This window comes from Pygoscelis adeliae, unplaced genomic scaffold, assembly GCF_000699105.1.
Source record: "Pygoscelis adeliae isolate BGI_AS28 unplaced genomic scaffold, ASM69910v1 Scaffold51, whole genome shotgun sequence".
Taxonomy (NCBI): domain Eukaryota; kingdom Metazoa; phylum Chordata; class Aves; order Sphenisciformes; family Spheniscidae; genus Pygoscelis; species Pygoscelis adeliae.
The window spans coordinates 615,799-637,289 of NW_008824007.1; the positions used below are offsets into that span (position 1 = coordinate 615,799).

The 21,491-nt window shown below is 37.7% G+C and overlaps 1 protein-coding gene across 1 annotated transcript in view; it reads right to left on the bottom strand.

Annotated features, from left to right (window-relative positions):
- Positions 1–21,491, bottom strand: part of NCKAP5 (NCK-associated protein 5) — a 398,182-nt gene that overhangs the window by 121,930 nt on the left and 254,761 nt on the right. Inside the window, exon 6 of the mRNA XM_009325811.1 lies at positions 15,297–15,446. Within this exon, the coding sequence (XP_009324086.1) occupies positions 15,297–15,446 (150 nt within the window). The remainder of the gene's footprint in view (positions 1–15,296; positions 15,447–21,491) is intronic.

The window sequence follows — 21,491 nt, forward strand, 5'->3', positions numbered from 1 at the left end:
CCATTAATTGTCTCCCATAGCCAGTTATTTTGGCTCTCACTGGAAGGTGAAACAACAGATGTTTTGCCCTGTCTTCAGAGAAAGTGGATGCCGAGTTTTTATCAAGAAATATTTTTTCCTAATTATTTATAGAATCATAGAATCATTAAAGTTGGAAGAGATCTCCAAGATCATCGAGTCCAACCGTCAACCCAACACCACCATGCCCACTAAACCATGTCCCTAAGCGCCTCATCTACACGTTTTTTAAATACTTCCAGGGATGGTGACTCAACCACTTCCCTGGGCAGCCTGTTCCAACGTTTAGCCACTCTTTCAGTAAAGATTTTTTTTATTTTTGTTCATATTTTATCCTAAGTTTCTTCATTTAGTTCAAACAAAAATAATTATGAAATAAAGTGATTTAAACCGACAGCCTGGAAAACACTGATCCCCTATGCTTAAATGTCACATTCACTAGCTGTGTGATGGGAAACTCATATCAGTTCCCTGTTATCCAATGTTTCTTCAAGTTGGAAAATCTAATTTTTTCTTCTCCAAAGAAACATGTATGGCTTTTTATGAAATGGAAAAAAAATATACAACTGGTTTTCCTTTTTAAAAATATCCCTTGAGCTTATTTTTATTTGAATTCTGAGAAAAAGAATGACTTTTCTTTGCTATACCATGCAATAGATTTAAAGTATTACATGATGTTATAACTGATATTGTCATAAAATATTTTTAAACATAATAAAACATAAAATACATTATTTTCCTTCTCCTATGATGAATCATTTTACTCTATTCCTTGAAAGACTTGGAGTTAAAAGGTTTCCACCACAATAAGCTATTAATGTCAACCGTTTCACAATTCATAACATAAATTTATAACAAGTTTCTCTGTTTTTAACTACACGGGAGTATTGAGCTATTTCTGAAGGCAATGTTTCCTGCAATTTCACTTTCTTCATCATAAGTCACCCATAAGTCAGCTGCCCCAGGTACTTCAAAATGAACTTCTTTTGATGGCTTCAGTTATTTCTCTCCCTTCCAGCTAAGGAGTTGTGAAGCAAAGCGAAGCAGAGCAGGTACAGATGCACTGTATTACGAATAGGATCAAATGCCATATAACGTGCAGCAATTGCTTTGTAGCCAATAGCGAACTTATAATAACTGAATCACAAGATTACTGTTCATTTCGTGCTAACTGAAATAAAACGATATTTGCAAACATCACCCTGCTTCTCCTGAAAGCTTTGAACATTTTTCTTTTTTGTTTTTACAGACACGGTAAGTAGCAAACAATGCCCCTCACTCCAGACAGCAATACACGGTAGGTTGATTTCTGCACTGACATTTGTTAAATTAAAAGTTCTGATTCATTTTATTTTTAATCTTTTAGAGCGGAATAGCAAATTTGCAGAGTAATTGTATTTTGCTCAAAAGAACAACAACCCAGACCCCAAATTCTGCCTCTTTTAAAAGCTTCAACAGTTTGGAGTTGTGTCTGTTTTTTCTGCCCCGCAGGCTTCAGAGAAGATGGATGTAGAGGGATGAGGATCTCTTAGAAACTGTCTGATGTGGCAGTACCCGACTGTTATCCTAACTAGTCGTGAAATTTCTCCTATTGTGCTGGCTGACATCAGGTGCATCTACATTGGCTTTTTGGCTTGGATGAGCAGTGAGTGTCCTTCTCAGGAGGTTTTTCTGATCACCCCACTAACCAGGCTGCGATTCGCACCACAGTATGGCCTTGGAGCCAATGCACTGGGCTTCTTTTACATGAAATTGGAAGAGGAACTCAAACCGCTGCTGGGCTTAACTAGAGCAAGGCCAAAGCAAACTCCCCAAAACTTATATAATGTGTACGTCAGGTCCTTAGCACCAACAGCTTGGCTCTATGAATCTGCTCCTGTTATGCTGCACTGCTTGCTAAGATAGACATATAATTACAACAGGCTATCATCAGATCCTAAATTAGTAGTGGTAGACCTAAGGAAGTCATCTGCCAGAATAAGAATGTATCCCCTAACACCGAAGTAAAAGGCCTGTTGGGAAGGCTTTTTCCTACAAGCAACAGAGATGTGCCAGAGGCATTTTTTTACTTGGATAATTTTACAGCTGTGTACTGAAAATAGAAAATATTTCATGGAAATAGAAAATATGAAACTGTACAGAAACATATACATTAAAGCCAGCTACATGGAAAGTAAATACCATATAAGTGTTACAGTGCAATACTAAGTACTTTCCAATTATTTACTTAACCTTGCTCTTCAGCATATAAAATTTATCTCAGATTTTGTTGTTTGTACTTATATTTGTTGGTAAACTACATCCCTAGGAGGTCCAAGAAAAGCCTTAGACTACACACTTTGGGAGAAAGTAGCAAACTGTAAAAGTTCTTAAAAAAACAAGCTTTGGACGACAATAGCAGTCTCATATGGAACATACATTAAGTCAAAGTTGATGGGATTCAGCGATGCTCCAGTAAGAAGCTCAGGCATGAAAAGCACAGCAGCAGCAGCCCAACAGCCTGGCTCTGATCTACGTAATGAGCCAAATTTGCATCACACACACAAGTAAGCACAACTCAAGTGCAGCCACTGGAACTACACCCACCTTCACATGGCCAAATTTGACACCAGATAGCCAAATACACTAACACTAGTATCAAACATGAGGAAATGTTGCCGTTATCTTATTCCAAGCTGCTGTTCAAGAGCAGTATCAGTGATTAATCGATTGGCCTAAAGGGAAAATGTGGAGAAAAGAACAAAAATAAATCAATGTATGAAATCCTATGCAATGTAATATATACCTAGGATCGATCACATTACTGCTCTGTCAGATCGGCCTGCAATTGGGAAATATTCCTGCCTGGCAGAGGTCACTAGCAGGGCAAATCAGTTGCTTAAAAACATGAGAAGTTCTCACTTCTAATTTCTATTCAATTTCTCTGTGAAAAATACAGTTTTTGCCTAATACTAGCAAGTTCTTTTTTACAATGAACTAAGAACACCTGTTTTTACCCATCTAATTGGGTAAAATTTTGAATGGTTACCCTGGCGTCACTGTGAAGGACAAAACATTTGATAAAAAGAGTATGAAGAAGACCATCACTGAAATGAAAAAAAATATATCCTGCCACACCATGAGGAACCCAGAGGAAGACACAAGCTGTTTCCTTAGTAGCAAAGGTACGTCAACACTACACCAAGCAGCTCTGTGAAGATCTGCTAAAGCTGGCTCAGGTTGCTAATGTATTGTTTTACTGGGGCTAATACCCTGGTTTTCAAGAAGAGTTAATTAGTTCAAATGAAAACTCTGCCCTGCAGCTACACTGCTTCTACTACCTGAACTGCCATGCATGGCAGGGCACTATATAAAAAGACTGTATTGTTTATAAAGCTTGTTACATGGCCTCTTTCTCTGTTTCACTATCCTACCTTAATTTAATGAAATTAATGTATGTATGTAGTGATCAGCTGTCTCTGCATGGCACTGGGGAGACACTATAATATGTAACGAAACTGTTTTCGTGATGATACAGATCAGATTTAAGGTTACAGAAAGAACATTCATTGTTTATTTAACAAAAAGAATATTACAACTGTCAGTATTGGTAATAGAGGTTAAAGTATAATGACATCAAAGCAATATAGGACTGAAGGAAATTATCAAGGAGGAGGCAACAGGCTTTTCTCTGGCACATGTCTAAGGTCTAAAGAAGCAAACTCTGCAAGGCTTAAAAGAAGAAAAAGAAGGAGCTATTAAGAGGCAGGTAAGGAGAAACTTTAGCTGTTTCAGCTATATGACCTCTTCACTGAAAAGCCCGTCTCCGCTCATTTCCAGCCTACCATAAACTATTAAGAGAAATGCTAACCAAGTATTTCAGTGGAAGAGATGCAGTACAAGAAAGGAAGATTTTAGCTTCTTCTGTAACGCACAACAGTCTGACATAATGCGCAACCCTCAGACCCATCGCTTCAGCTGACCTGAAACTGTTGTTGCAATAACTTTACAGAGGACTTTGTCTAGCAAAATAACCAATTTGTAAGTACTCTTTTTCTTACAGTTTACCAAAAAGCTGAATGACAAACCGAGGTCTTACTTGCTTGCTCTTTTTAAAAGAAATTTTTCCTAAAGAACTTAAACATTAAGACCAAGAGCATTTAAAATCAGAAAAACTATTCTGGAAGAACAGACCATTTGATTGAAGACAACAAGGAAACCTGCAGGCTTATTTCTGGGAAAGAAAAATACTAATTGAGTGTTTCTCTTCTCCTCAGTAATTTCCAAGTCTTGGCCTTGTATGAGTACATACTAACCAGAAGAGGAATAGAAAAATGCATGAATTGTAAAGATGAATGAGCGCTGTCACCACATGTGATGGAAGGCTAGCAGACATCACAGGTATTCCTGTGGGAAGGTAAGAAACTCTGCCCTCTAGATGGCATTATGCGCCTGTATATCCCAGATGCAACTGGAGAGCCCTGCCAGGCAATCTAATAATTTCTCCACCTGCATAGGAAACATGGACACATAAGTCCAAAAGATCAGATGGCAGTTCTTGGTCTCAATGGGAAGGTGACAGCTGCACACTGCTAAATGGCAGAACAGAGGCTATCCTGGGGCAGAGGCCCTGCTTTAGCTGTTTCATCTGGGAAGCAGAGGAAAGGTGCTCAACCTGAGATGAAACAGAATGGAGGATCTCCCTGACCCCATATGGGGAAAGGCAACTTACAACTGGCAGGGATGGGCAATATGTGAAAACATATAATTTAAAAAAAAAAACAGGAAAAAAAAAGATTGTCCTTATGAAAAAACAAACCTCTCCTTCTACTTGGCACTTAATAGTACTGCAGATCTTAACCAGACAAACGTACATTAAAACATGCATGTATGCATATAGGTATACATGTCCACGTGCATAAGGTTATATTGTACCCATGTATAGCTGTTTTGACGATACACTGAAACTAAATAGTTAGTGAGTATCTATGGAACCATCAGCGAAAATCAGTCTCGTGCGTAATGGACCGAAGTCAGACTATTCCACATTTGATTTATCTATTCTCTTTATAAATTTATAACTAATCTTAAAATCTGTGCTTGTCACCATGACAGATTAAGCAGACTTAAAAATAATCGTTTGAGTATTTTCTGCTGTGGACTATTAAAGTGACTGCATAATAAAGCCAGTGAATGTTGTCATGAGTATGTTAATCTTATAGATTTCATATGTGTAGTTAAATATATGGCCAACACAGGAGCCAAGACCCTTATATGCTAGAAGTCAGCACAGCTCCAGTAATTCTAGTAATATGAGTGTAACCATACCTGCCAAGAATCCCAGCTATAATCTCCAATTCTGTATTTCTACAAGACGAACAAAAAGGAAATCACTGTCAAATTAAGAAAAAGGGCATCACCATGCAGACCTCATTACTGTTTCATCATTTTCCAAGGTCAGTAAAGAGAAATGAAAAGAGAGAAATTATTTTGCTTTGTAAGAGTTGTAAGGGATTCAGCTCTAACAGCTGAGGTAAACTAATTGGGATTTCCTATGCAGCCAGTGGAGAATGCCCCCAGAATACCGGGATTTTCTTAATAATGTTAGTTTGACATGAACTGCAGCTATTTACTTAGTTTATGAACTATGCAACTGTCATTACTGTCAGCCAAATTGCATGCATTAGTATGTAAATTAAAAATATAAGGCGTGATTCTAAAATCTCTGTCACATAGAATCTTTCCTCTGAAAGAAGTGCCACTGTGAGCAATGAGAAAGCTCGCAGAAAGTGCTTGTGTAGAAGCAGGCCCTGAGTGCATACCTGATAGAAACTATTTAAAAAAAATACTGAGTCTCACTCTCTGAAATGATGGATGTGTTGGGATAAACACAGTCACCTAGATCTAAAACACAGTGTTGGAGAACCTCATTTCATTCAGCGGGGAGAGTGAATTTTCAACTGTACCACATGCCTGATTGCTAAAAAAGGTAAGTTACATTATCTACTGATTACGTGCAGGAAGGCACTATACATGGAGAGAAGGGCACTGAATAACTATCATTATTTAAATTATAAAAGTCAGACTGAAATATCAGATTCCTTTACTGCAACCTAGCAAGGACTCTTTGCAGAACACGGTTAACATTTATTTCAATAGAGAAAAACTGACAGGTTTAATAAAACCTAGACGATTTTCCTTGACTTCCATGACTTACCTTTTCTTCACTGACTACACCTATTTCTCAGACCTTCTGGCACCAAATCATTATTATTGTAGCCATATTCAGTACTTTGAACTGAATTAAAAGAGCGTTTGTTATCTCAGCCAAGTAAGTACCACAGAGCTTTCTCTGTGGTACATAATTGTAAGAAAAGAGCCATTGTGCTGGAATTTGGAATATCATAGAAAAAACTGAATTTATAATCTGCTTTTACAATAAATATATGCAATTATATTTGGTTGTGCTAAAATGAACATTCAATGCTTATCTATGTTCTCCTTATTTTTTGGTAAAAATTCCAGAGCTCAAGATACTATCTTGAGGATCCTATCGTTTACCTATAATTTTTACAACTGCATGCACCATAATTCAGGCAAAAAATCAACATTACAGGTAAAGTAAAGGATCTTTTAAACAGTATCCTGTCTAAAGTATTAATGTGAATTAAAAATTGCACATAAGAAGTGTTTCTTCCACCTGGAAGATATTGGATTCACTGCCCTGGAAAAGCATATTTTATGTCATTCTACCTTGAGAAGGTACAAATCAGGAACAGCGTAAGTTACTCACCCTGTCTTTCCAGTGTGCCTTGTACCTCACTTGAATAGACTGATGTGTGTGATAAGAGCACTGAAATATCTGATGCTAGAAACTAGTAACTTTTCTTAAAACCTAAACTGACTGCATGAGCAGGCTAAAGGAAAAAAATTCTGATACGCAGCAAAACTCCCTTTATACAAGTAGTTGATGGGGTATGACATGATGTCACACTTAAAACAATTAAACACAGTTTTAAAACTTAACAGAATAGGAACATTAGTTGGAGTATATTTTGTTGAGCACTTCGCTGAATTAGCAAATTTCGACTCATTACTGCTTCATGGGTATCTCATAGTAGAAAGCAGAGAGTCGATCCAAAAGTTTTTACCTTTTCAACATGTGCCAAAAACTCAGAAGCTCTGCATGTTGTGATCCAAAACATTTAACTTTTGAACCACTGCTGTGGTGCTTCTTAGGAGATGCAATTCAATATTCTTTTTTTCCCTAGACTTAGTTAGAAAAGAAAACAATACCATCTGTTACTCAGACTAAAATTCCCAGGGGGCACCATGGTTGATTTTAGAAACTAAGTATTTTAAGCTTTCATTGAACTGAATAGTCAGAAAAATGCAGATATGCATGGCCTTCTCCATGCCTCTTCCACCAGTCATGGGGGCAATGACTTAATGTACAGACTTATTTATATTAAGGCACTCTGCCATTTCAGGAGACGGAACTGTTTGGTGGAACAGTGGATCAGCAGTCTCTCTCTAATGATAGCAGCAAATGGTGACAGCAATGAAAAAGAGAGCAAATCTGAACAGCTCTTCCTACATCTAGTGGGCAGAGCTATTTTCAACATCCCTGTGTAAATTCATATACCTACTAGATCATCTCGATTTTTTCACGCCAAAAAAGAAATTGCCATGAATTTTGACTGGCTTAGAAAAAAAGTGTAGAAGGAGAGAGAAAAAAAGAAAGTCCTTTTAGATCCTCAATATTTTACATGTCTGCAAGAAGTACATTCTCTTCTCTTAAATACTCATTACATACTAACCGAATTTAACTCTCTGCCCAGAAGAGGTTTCTGTTAGTCTTCATCTTCTATATGAAGAGATTATTTCTGTTAACATCCCAACTGATAAGATGCATCGACCACTGAAAGCTATTCAGTGTCTGTGCCAGCTACAGAGAATGCAGCTTCATGCACTCGTGGGCAGCGTGTAGGATGGATGGAAAAGCCACAGTGGAAGATGTGAGCAGCAGGAGGGCATGAGCTGGCAGGAGGGAGGGTACAAACATCTGGGAAGGAGGTGCGCTTAAAGACTGCAGCAGGATCGGGTGAGGACAGATGGCAAAGAGGAAAGCACCCCAGAGCACAAAGGCAAGGAGAAACAGCAGCCATGAGATTTGCTTCTCAAAGACTAGGAACAACTGAGCCACTAAAGACCTACAGTAGAAGAGTTCAAGCACCAACAGATTATAGAATACATTAGGCTTGATAGTACTTGTTTGGTTTTAGTTTAAAATTTACTCAGTTATTGGGAAGCTAAAACATTTTGCCAATACTATTACCAGCAAAGAGCTGAAATAAACTGGGCTGTTTTTGAAACCAGTGATGCAAGTCAATGCTGATTCATTATCAGCCACTGGGTAAGTTTGGAAACAAGACTTTCCCTGCCTCGTTGTCTGATCCCTGGCTACAAAAAAAGAGTTCTTAGGCACAGTTCAGAAAACTAATTATAAAAGTCTCCTACTGAAAAGATTTAAAAGTAAAATAATCCAATAATTAGGATTAAGTAGGATGACCTTTGGTGACTGATCAGCATAATGAATCTAGTTATGTGGATGGCCAAAGCACTGAGCTAAGAAGAGGCTTCTGGCTGAATCAGGTTCAATGCATTGGCTGGAACAAGACTGGTTGCTACAAAATATTTAGAACATTGCTACAAAATATTTAAAAGTGTCATGATTTTTCTATGCATCTAAGTAAAGTGTTTCAAATTGCCTAGAAGCAAAAATGAAGCAGCTGACTTTCAATAAATGAAAAGTTTTTCCTCACAGTTATTTTCAGAAACTCAGGCTCTTTGCCCCTGCATACTGTATGCTTCTTTCCATGGAAAACAATATAATTATTAATTTTCTTATCATTTTACATTGTAGTAAATGGAAAATGAGGGGGGGTGGGAAGGGAAGGGGAAATAATGTAAGAGCAAAACAAAAACCACCAGCACCCCTCTCAAAATAAAGTTATCTTCTCAATCCACTCAAAGGAAATACGTGCCCTTCTCATATTTCTTTTTTATCTCTTTTATAGTTCACTGATATTGTGTCTTTCTTCCTCTGCAGGGTAGTAAAAACATAATATGGGAAATACTTGACATACTTCCTCATTTGTTTAACGGTGATGATACAAGGGAAATTACCCCTCTAATATATTTGAACATTTAGCTTATTATCCTGAGTGAGTTTTTTCCCAAAGCTCAATTTATTAAAACAAAACACATCTTTCTATGATGAACTGCAAAGGGCAAGAGGGCAAAATTCTATAATTAAAATTAGAGTGGTTTCATGACTCTTCCCTAGCAGATACTGCTTCTACTGCAGCTTAGTTTACTGAAACTTTCATTGAGTCTCACCCATCCGCAAGCAATGAGATTTTCACACATGAATTAGGCTTTTCATTTGATAACTTCAAGGTTACAATTCAATGCTACCCCAGCGGCTTGCTATTTGGTGAAAAATGCAAGGTTGTGAGCAGCCTTCAATCATTATTTTTTTAGGCCAATGGAACTCGTGCCCATTGCAGAACTTCTGGGAGGGAAGGGGGACACTCAGCAAACCAGGGGATCCACTTCCTTGTTGACACCGTTTAGTTTAATTGGAATGTAAATACTGCATTTTTAGCAAGGCGTTAGTTGTGCGCCATTGTAGGCTAAGGTGGGCAAATCATCTGTTCTGAAGAGTGGAAACTGCCCCCCCCCCAGCCAAAACTCATGAATTCCCCATAACAAGGTGATGGTACGCTGCTCATCTAACAGAGGGGAGTGGAATGGGACCGTGTGTGGTCAAATGAGGCATGCACATACAGCCATGAAACAGAACCGGTGCTAGCAAAAATATGATGTCCTATCCCAAACGCAGGCACTACTCATCCCATAACAGATGGACATCTTGTCATAGGACAAGCATAGTGCACCATATGATGCAGTGTACATGCTGACTCCTGCCATACAGATCAACTCACAAGCTTCACAGGAGGGAGCACGCCTGCAGTCTGCTTACGTGATAGACTTCTAGTGATCTCTGGGAGGAAGGGCTGTGGGCTCTTCAGAAATGCAGATAAGAAGTCAATCCTGTGCCTCCCTTCATAGGGGAACCAGCACAGAGAGAGGGTTGGAGATCCTTTTTTCCTGCAGAGTGGATCTAGGATCTATAGTTTAGATGTTTTTTATATGTGGTAACTCAGCATCTAAGAGCTGGATAGACACATCTAGACTCGAAACCTTAATTCTGCCTCTTCTGTAATCTGTTTTCCTCTTTGCTTCCTGTGTAAAACATGTTACCCTACCAGACTAAATGAGGGCATTACGGCCCTCTCCTCTGAGTTGTTTCCAGTTCCATGTCTTTGAGTCTAAGTATAAGAATACATTCAGATGGAAGAAGCCAGAGGCAACCAGCCAGCTTCGCAGGTATTTGACCGCATGTCACATTCTAGCTCTTTTCCTGCCTACAGATGTGTACCACGGCACAAATAGATGAAATAGACTGTACAGGATGCAGGAAATCTGCAGCTGAGATAGGAACTGAATCCAGTCATCTTGAGTCTTCATCCAATATCTACTCACACTCCCTTTCTTTTTGAGGAATTGAGAGGACATGCAGCGTGTGAAAGGACATAACACCACAAAGAAAGACTTGTGTATCTTCCAGAATCCATTTTTTTTTATTGGCAAAGCAGAGGACGATCCAAAACAACCTTCATTAAGTACTCTTTGGTCACATAGTTTGGAGCAATCCCAGTCAGCTTACTTTCTTCATAATCAACCAAAAGCAAACACTTTCTAAGAAAGTTGCACTACTGCAGTTGCAAAGAAGGAAGTCCAGAAGAGCGGAAAGATTTCATACAGTTAGACACAGTTAATTCATACTGAATTATCCTCACTGCATAAATGTCTGTGCAAATGACAGACTTTAATAAGCCTTCAAAGCTGACATAGTATTTATCGCTGATTAAATTTTTAAAATCAAAGTAACTGCGGCTTTTACAGACATGTTTAGATTAAGACTGACACTAACTCAGTGTATCAGTTTAATTCACTTGCAATTATGCAGGTGCTCGGGCGGCCTGTATTTCAGTCATAGAATCATAGAATCATAAAATAGTTGGGGTTGGAAGGGACCTCTGAAGGTCATCTAGTCCAACCCCCCTGCCGTGGGCAGGGACATCCTCAACTAGATCAGGTTGCTCAGAGCCCCGTCCAACCTGACCTGGAATGTTTCCAGGGATGGGGCATCCACCACCTCTCTGGGCAACCTGGGCCAGTGCTTCACCACCCTCAGCGTAAAACATTTCTTCCTTCTATCTAGTCTAAATCTACCCCCCTTTAGTTTCAAGCCATTCCCCCTTGTCCTGGCGCAACAGGCCCTGCTAAAAGTCATTTAAGTCTAAATTGTCATTTAAGGCTAAATTGTGGCAGAGAGCCCATAGCTCCATATTGTATAACGAAGCCCTGGGACAGCCTTAAGGCCTTTACAGACACTGTTTTTCAAATCTAGAATATTCTCAAAGCGATCCTCTGTGCACTGTGACTGTGTAAACTGTTCTTGCTGGAAACAAGAAATAGTATACAATCTTGCAATGAGAGTTTGTCTAATACCTAACATACCCAGGAGGGCAAATTAAGGTTTTGTGAAAAATTTCCAACTTAATGCATATGACTTTGGAAATATAACATTATTGTTTTACTGTAATTGTGTATATACCTACATATACATGAAATTGCTGTATGGGGGTTGATGCATGTCCAGAATAAATTATATTTTTCCTACATTTCTGGCTACCATTTAAAAAAAAAAATTGCAATTCTTCTGGTGATGAAAGTAGATTAAAAAAATGAAATTCTACCACGGAGTTGATATGTTATTCACCATACTTCATTAATATTTCATTTTTTGCAGCACTCCAAATGCACAGAGAAGTTATCAGAGAATTTTTTTTTTTTTTTTGCTTTGTAAGAGTTAGAAGGCATTTGATCATAACTGCTGAAGTAAATTAAGTGGCATTTTAAGAGCAGCCAACTAAAAATGCTGAAGGCATAAAGGAGTTTTGATATCCAGGAAACCACGATTAATTTCAACTACATAAAATAGGATACAAGATGGTATGAACCATTTGTTATTTCTCATCTGTTTCATTTGATTAGAAATGTATGGTATTTATCAGTCAGTAGCGTGGAAATAGAATTTGCTGTAAATGATAAAGGATGTAAAAAGATTATAGGTAAAAGGAGCAATAGGAGAATATGTATATATATTTCTTATCAAAGTATATGATAGCTTTCACTTGAGCTGACTACAAAGACACCTTATTATACTGATTTGTACTGTTCGGTGAGAAAATTTCTAGGTTAAACAGAAGTTAATAAAACCTAAAAAGAATTACAGAAATTTATTTGGCAATACATTTGACAGCACCCAAGTATAAGAAAAATAAAAAGACATGTTAAACACAACTTCACTGATATGGAAGCCACTTAAAGAAAGTTTTCTGTGAAAATGAAGCCTCATCCCTTTTTTCAGACTTAGCTGTGATAATTTGCTGGGCCATATCCAACAGTCGAAGATGACTACAGTTTTCTTCCCATTGCCAGAAATTCCTGAAGAAAACCACCACTCACCTCATATCTACCATGCCAGTACTCCAGGAAGGGCAGAAGCAATTTATTTCCTGTATGGAGCAGGAACGTTTTTCCCACGTAGATATTCAAAAGAAATGAAACTAAATAATCTATTATATTGTATATGTATATGTACCATTTATCCCTGTGCTGGTGGATAGCTTTTCTCTTTTCAGGACTTCATTCACTGGAAACTTAGCTCGGACTTAGCCAACTTTTTTGTTTTAATGTGACCAGTCAAAAGCAGTTTTTAACCAGAAAATATTTACGTGCTGAGTCTAAACTTTTATATAATAAAAAACATTACACCACTTGCTCAAACTTTTCCCTAGATGTACACTGTAATATACATTATATACGTGTATATACATACAGACATACGGTCCCTTATTTCAAGAGAAGCTCACACTAGCAATAGGACAATGAATATAGGTAGGAAGGAAGGGTGGAATAATTCTACAATGCTCTAAAAGGCTAGGCTGCATCTTGTCATGAGCTACACTTGAGTAACAAACAAACAAATATGAAGACATATTAAAAGATTTCTTAAAAGTGCTGATATTCATGAAATTATATTAATAGGCACTAATGGATTCAGTCCCACGTTTTGACTATTACTTTTACTAGGTTCTGTTTATAGGCAGTCTTCAGATTCTACACTGCACAGATGGAGGACCAACTTTAGAAAGCACTTTATTAGCCTTGCTGATTTTATTAATTGTGTATGATACAGTAACATCTAATCATGTAAAGTAAGATTAAAGATTCTGACACCCACAGCACAGGAACTAACAAACAGCAATTTTTTGTTCCTTTCTATATAGACTAATAAAATATTTAGAATAATTACTCTGCAACTAGTAAAGGATTAGAACTGGTAATTGCATATAACTTAAAAAAAGTATGTCTCTCAGTTAATAAACCATCGAGCCTTTGACATTACAATTTATATTCTTCAAGAGAAAATCAAGTGCAAGAATATATAACATTAACACACAATTAAGAACACTTTGTTTTAATTATCTTGGGCCACAACTAATGTTGGCCCTGCAGTTCATCTTTCTACTTTGATAGCTCCTTAGACTATTTATGTAGATTAATTCTTGAAGTATTGGCATTTCCTGTTACGTGGTTTTGAACAAGCCACTGCACAAGACTGACATCAGTGAAGAGATCTATTCACTGACCTTCCAGAACTAGATTCTGTCTGTCCATAATGTTACGGTATGTATCTGGGCAATTTGCCACAACTGATAAAGGTTGTGACATTATTGAACAACTTCCTATCAACTGAGGACATAAAGAACTGCAACTGTCATGCAGACGGATTAAGAACAAGGTGAAGCAAACACAAATCGTGCATATTTGGAAATAAAAGACCACAAGGAACCTACAGTCGTTCTCCATCGACAGATAAAGCAAGACTATAGTAAACTGTACATTTATCAGTTTTATGGGCCTTAAAAATTTATTATCATGTGTTTTTGCCCCAGGGCAAAATTAGAGTTAATTAATATTAAATGTGCTTATTTTATAAACAGCCTAAGATTTTAAAGGAAAGAAAAATTGCAGAGACTGCCTATACCATTCAGATTTCAGATTCTGTATTTAGATCCAAACATGATTATAACTGTTCATGTTTTACTTTTAACAAAGTCCTCAAGAATAAAAATCCAGAGTTTTCATTTGACCAGAGTACAACTCAAAATAAAAATTATGATGCAAAAGAGCCTTCACACTTAACCAAAAATGTATAGGCCCAATGATGAAGTCTTTGTTTACTGAGACCTTGCATAGGCAAAATGCCACTAAGATTGTTCTAAGGCATTCATTTATCCATACATATAACACTACTTAGATACTTGAACAGAAGAAAATGGAGGAAACACTTGATAAGTTAAAAATATGCCTTTGTACTAGTTCAAAATTATATTTAAATATGCACAGCCTTATTTTTTTTATACCCACTGAAACCCACGCTTCTATCAAGGAGCACAAAATAAGTTCATATATATAGTGGTTACAGTCTTACCTTCACTTTGTCCATGGTTGCCTAACAAAACTTTAAAACTTTTCCTCTAGTTAGGAATTACCACAAGGTGCACTATTTTGCATATCCTAATTTTCCAGAAATGCACTCAAAATGTAGAGTGTGCAGTTCTCCATGTGGTCTACAAGGAAACAGATTTTCCACAATCTAACAGAAAGAAGACCTGAGCTGAGTCTTCAAGCAAGCAGTCCAGCAATTAAAAGTTGAGCAGTAAACTACAATGAAGCAACACTGGTTTTATGACAGTTGTTAAACCACCTATATTAGTCTTACAATATTAATAATTGAAACAAAACCAGTAAAAACCATTTTTCTTATCAAATGGTCTCAACTGAATTAAAGTAATGTATGAAGTTTTTTTTAAAGGTATCTGATGCTCAACATTAGAGAGGGATCCTTTCGGTGGTTCTAAGACTAAGCTTCTTGTTCATCCTTGGTAAATGAATTATAAAAAAAATACCCCATAACACAAATACAGGTGAACTGTGAAAGATTAGATTTCTACTACAGGGTGATTCAGTGCCTATAAATGAATGAGGCGGGGGGAAGGGTGGTCTTTTATGTGTAAAACCGTTGTACTTCTTACCTCCAGAGCTTTCAAACGCTCCAATAGCAATTTTGTCTTTTCTTTTTCCTCTTCAGTGCTGCTGCTTTCACTTCTTGAATCTTCATCTGCTGGCGTGTTAATTTTTTCCATGCCGTCTTTACATTTCTTACTGTCTTCTGACAGCTTTTCCTGAAATGATTTTTTAAAATGTCATTACTCACAGGTCAAAATGAAGTTAACTATGCAAATATCTTCAAATCTCCCTTGTATATGCATGAAAAAAAGACAGAGCAAGTTGTTAGTTACGTGATTAAAGTACTAAATAAGTGGAGGCATGAAGGGTCTATGAAACACACTGCTATGTCAATTCTGCAAAAGTATATGCACAACTTAACTGCTACATCTACTTAAGATTTTTAAAAAGTGGAACTCATCATCTTTTTAATAAAATAACTTGTCTTTTCTTCTTTAAAAGTTGCAATGAAAATTAAGCATACCAGCTTTCAATGGAGGCATTTTGCCACTGAGATATAAAGCAGTTTATTGAGGAAAAGCTAACATATGTTCATGCCTAATGTATTTCACCTTTCTTCATCTAGAGCTAATATTTGAATTACTAAATAATGGGCTGAGAACCAAGCTACCACCTGAATACTGATTTAAGATCCACACTAATATATAACTGGAGAGAATCAAACTGACAGCAAAATTTTCAGAAGTGCCCCAGTCTATTACAAGTCAGTCAGATTGGGTTATTATTAGCTGCTGCTGCTGAGTGGACTGTGGCTGCTGAGTTTTACAAGAGGTCTATAAAAATCATAGGATTGAACAGCGAATCCTACTAACTCCATTAATTATGTGTCCAAGTTCCGTGTTGAGAGAGAAAATGAGATAGAGCAAGCAAAACATCGAGACTACAAGCAGACAATGTAAAATATTGCCCACAACGACAAGGCCAGCATAAGTGGAAAAAAGAACTACACAGATGTATGGAGTGAATTATCATCTGAGTGCAACACAAAGTGGACAGTCTCTACCTTGTAAACCACGTTCTCTAACTATACAAGCAGATAGTGTGGCAACTAATGAGAAGATTAAGAATGGAAAATGTGAGGTAAATCAACATTAAATAATGGTTGTCAACACAAATCTAGAGAAGTCCTTTAATGAGCATTTAGTTTTCTTTGTGTGCCTTTTTGATAATTCTTATATACAAAGGCACATACTTTCATGATCTTTGGGTTAGTCTATAAGTGAGATGTATTTCCCATAACTACTACAGAACACAAACTCTGTCTAAGCATAAAAATATGTATTTTCATGAAGACCTGATTCAGCTTAAATAACTGTGCAAATATAACTCTTCAAGAGTTCACAGCAAGACATTATCTTAATTAAAACCCATAAACACAACTGAATTAAAAATCAGCACTGTGAATTACATTTCTAACAATGTCTTTTTTAAATATTAACTAGCTTAGAAATTGACTATTACTATGTTAAAACTTTAATCAAGAATCAATTTTATAAGCTATGGGCTTAATCACTGAATACTCTTACACAAACCATGAGGCACAGATCTCATTCTGAGCCTCAAAACACAAACGTCAAAGAGCCAATCCATAAGGTTTCCAGCATTAGTGCTATCCAGATCACAAAGGATCCATAAATACAGTAGGTTTTTTCTTTTTTCTTGCTTGCTACTCACTGGTGCAACAATCAAGCATCTGTAAAAAAGCCATTAAATCATTTTCCCTTCAAGTTGCCCTGATGAGTGCATTGACATAAAACACTTTGATGAACTCGGGGAAAAAAAATTGACAATGGTATCCTCAGCATAAGAAAGACACGGACCTGTTGGAGCGGGTCCAGAGGAGGGCCACGAAAATGATGAGGGGGATGGAACACCTCTCCTCTGAAGAAAGGCTGAGAGAGTTGGGGTTGTTCAGCCTAGAGAAGAGAAGGCTTCGGGGAGACCTTCTTGCAGCCTGTCAGTACTTCAAGGGGGCTTATAAAAAAGATGGCGGCAAACTTTTTAGCAGGGCCTGTTGTGACAGGACAAGGGGGAATGGCTTGAAACTAAAGGGGGGTAGATTTAGACTAGATAGAAAGAAGAAATTTTTTACACTGAGGGTGGTGAAGCACTGGCCCAGGTTGCCCAGAGAGGTGGTGGATGCCCCATCCCTGGAAACATTCAAGGTCAGGTTGGACGGGGCTCTGAGCCACCTGATCTAGTTGAAGATGTCCCTGCCCACGGCAGGGGGGTTGGACTAGATGACCTTTAGAGGTCCCTTCCAACCAAAACTATTCTATGATTCTATTCTATGATCTCTTTGATGTAATCCAAAGACAAACAATCATTTTTAGGAGAGAATGTGACATGAATTAGATGTGGCTAACAATGGAAGAAAATATAAACATCTGTACAGGGACAACTTTCCTGCTCAAGCTAGAGGGCAGCAATTTCAAAGGACAGGCAGAAGAAAGCATAGGTTATGACATTTCATCACAGAAAGAGGAGTAATGCAACGTCTCACAGAGTAAATCCCAGTCACCTAAAGAAGTAACCCATTCATCTTCTAATTACAAAATTGGATGAACTTCACACACTTGCGGCATAATCAAGAATACCCATCGTGTTTTACTATGATGCGCACTAGAATACCTCAAGATACTTACTACTGTTACCCCTGCTTGAGTGTTTAAGTACAGGCCATATATTTTCAAAACTAGTTTATTACTGAGTAATAAAAAATGAGTTTCAGTGTTTCAGGCATGGGCTAAAAAGGTCCCTGATGTGTCACCTACCTGGAAAAGCTGCAGAATAGAGGAAAACATTACTAACCTTAGAAATTGTGCTTAGGCATGCAATTTGCTGAGGGTGCTGTCCCATCACTTTAACCAGTCCTACCTGGGTGACATATAGAAAGGGTAGAGTGGAAAATCCACACTCAAGAAAGCAAAGAAAACACGTGCTTCTTAAACACCCTTTTGTGCTTAAAGTCAAGTCAAGTAAGAGGGAGGATGACAAAGGCTTTTGGAACAACAGAATCCGCTTAAGAATGAAAAATCTGCTAATACCAAAGGCAGCTGCCTGCTGGGGGGAGGCAGGAAGGAGCAGAGAGAGTTGCAAGAGGCAATGTGTATCATCTGCTGCATGACGTTGATCAAATCCTACAGAAAGCTCTGGAGTGAGCATGCTGAAGGTAGCAAACAATGGCGTAGAGCAGCTTATTCCTTTTTTTTCCCTAGATTCCTATACTTCTTGTGTTACCTCGACTAAAGATCGTATTTTGAATCTTCTAAACAGTCTCTGTTGTATGCCTCATGTATTGCACAATTAAAGGCAGGCTGGGTTTTCAAGCTGAACAGCAAAATACTCTCCAGGTCAGAAGTCCAGCAAAGGCAGAGTAAGTGCTATCCTGCTGATCAATGCGGTTTCGTTTCTACAAAAAGGTAACAGATGGAAATGGTGCTCTGGAAGTAAGCTGGAGAGGTAAAAAAAATAAAGGGAAAAAAAAGGCAAAAGAAGCAACAACCCAGCTCTTGGTGTCCCCAGCCCAGTAAGAGTTTAAGACACATGCCTGAACCATGAGAGGATGCAAACACAGCAGCCTGATGAGAATTCTACAGTAAAGGCTCATCTACATCTCTAATAATATGTCAACAAAGAGACAATAAAAATATTAAGTATTCAAATTTTAGTAAAAGGAAACTAGGATTATGCTGCTCGCTGTAGACTTGTTCCCACGGAAATTAATGAGAAACTTACAATCAAGTCCCACATTGCGGAAGCTTCTCAAGCTGGTTTAAACTGTCATTGCTTTTCTGAAACCAACAGTATTTTGCAAATCTAAAATGACATCCTGCCCTGACCATTATTTCTAAGTATTCAGTTTGTTCTATAAATCAAACAAATAGTACACTGATGATGAACCCTTTGATCAAACACTATAGGCCCTATAGCCAATAGAAAACAACAGATGAAAACAGACCCTGCAGTCTGGAAATGGCAAGCTTTTTAGAATCAATGAGAAGATATAAATCACTGAAGACATTGATCTATGAAGCTGTAGAATGAAGCGACCTGACTAAGACTTATCAGAAAGCTGGTTTTCAGTTAGATGAAGTAGGAAGGAGCAGTATAATACTCCTTCTTTCCACTAATAAGTAAAGGTAAGAACAATAAATTAAGAAAGCAGGAAATCCACCTGAAATTCCAAATGATAATTTACTGGAATTTGTAGAATATAAAGAAATATGTAGACTATAAAGCCAGTCTTCTCCCTTCCACCCACCTTTCAGAATACTGAACAAGAAAGTGTTTTCACTGTTTATAAACAAAAGGAGTAACTATAGTGATAGAAAAGATCATATGGAAGCTTTCAAAAGATAAGAGACCAAACTGCCTATTTCAGAAATTACCTCCTCCTCCATCCCAAGAAAGGCAAAAGGCTGACCCTCTGGGCACAGCGTTAGTCACTGGGATGCCTTTCCTCTAAGATTTGTCACCTTTTCAAGGAACAGACGAGTGTCAAAGGGACGCTTAGCCAGCTATTTCTTAACTACTATTATTTCACAAATTATTGTACTTTTATTGGTAGTACTATCACTTGTCTGTTCTTTGCCCTTTCTTCTTTCTTAAGATGCTTTCTAGGAATTACACTACATGTACAAAGAAAAAAAAAATTGGAAAAAATGAACTCACTTTAAAATATTTAAATTTGTAACTATGAAATTTCAAACCAAGAAGACTAAATGTCAGATGACACAAAGAAAAAAAAAAGGCAGCTAGCAAAAATCTATTTTAGATTTTCTTTTTTACAGTGAAAACCATGATTAGGCACTAATTGGAATAAGGGCTCTTCTCTGGTAGCAACAACAAATACATGATATATAATGATCAGGTAACTCATGTTCCAATTTTTCTTAATTTGAGATTTTACAATGCAGGAACTACCTACCCAAGCAAGAAGCCTTTACGAAAAGAGAAATCATTAACACCATTAACAAGCAGACGGGCTTCCACGGGAGGAGGCCAAACAGAGCCAGCAGCAGCACAGCACCTGCCACAGCTCTCAGCACCAGGAAATGCAAAGTCCTGCCCCGGGGGAGGAACAACCCCGTGCACCAGTAGGGGCTGGGAGCCAGCTGCATCGGAAGGTATCTATCTGTCGCAGGGAAGAGAGAAGATGGAGCCAGACTCTTCTTGGAAGTGGCATGATGAAAAGACCAGACACAATGGACGCAGCTTGGAACATGAGAAATTGCAATTAGATGTTAGGAAAACCTTTTTTTTTTTCCCCTCTGGTAAGGGTGGTCATATGGTCACTGGAACAGGTTACCCAGGGAGGTTCCTGAATCACAGAGGTACTGCAAAGTTGGCTGGACAAGTGGCTATAATAATACAAGATAGCATAATCTAATCCTGATGTAACTGGATCTGGACTCTACAGTACTGATTATAAACTGCAATCTTTCACAAGGACACGTGACAAAATTCTGCTTGAACCAAACAAGAATTAAAAAAAGATCAAGAACTTTGAAATGCTGATTTTCCCAATGAGCATTGGATGACATGAATTGCTTGTCTGGAAACTGATAAGTAATAATTAGAGATGACATCTTTGCTTACAGAAACTAAAGATCATTTTCATGTGATAAACACAAGTCCTCCAGAGAAGTGAAGTGTTTCAGATGAAATGTAGTAAAGATCCCTCAGATAGAAACGATCTCTATTTCAATTTTGGCTGTCAGACTGTGATGCCTGAGTGGGTTGTTTTTTTCTGAATTCCTTTTAATTCTTCAGCTTCTGAAATTTATTAGAGACAATGGTTTTATAATGGTTACAAATTCAAATTCTTCTGAGAGTCATGCCTGCAATTTTCCAAAACCACACTTTAACCACACGTTTAACCCAAGAATAAAATATAGGTAGGATATATAATTAAATAGTGCTTATGATTGCTCATAACCACTCATCTGAGAAAAAACCTCAAAATGATTCACAATGTAGTTATTAACAGATCGTATGCAGAGGCAATGGTAACAGGCATCCAAGAATCCAATCAATACTGAACCCAAGCTAAGTGGCTAACTCAGCATCTCAAAATATTTAGCACTTTCCATGGTGTCTCAGGAGCTTCCGCAGGACTTTCTAAGTAAGATATTTACTAAACAGTTATCTTAAATTTCAGTGACTGAATTTGGTGATCCAGGTACACTACACTACAC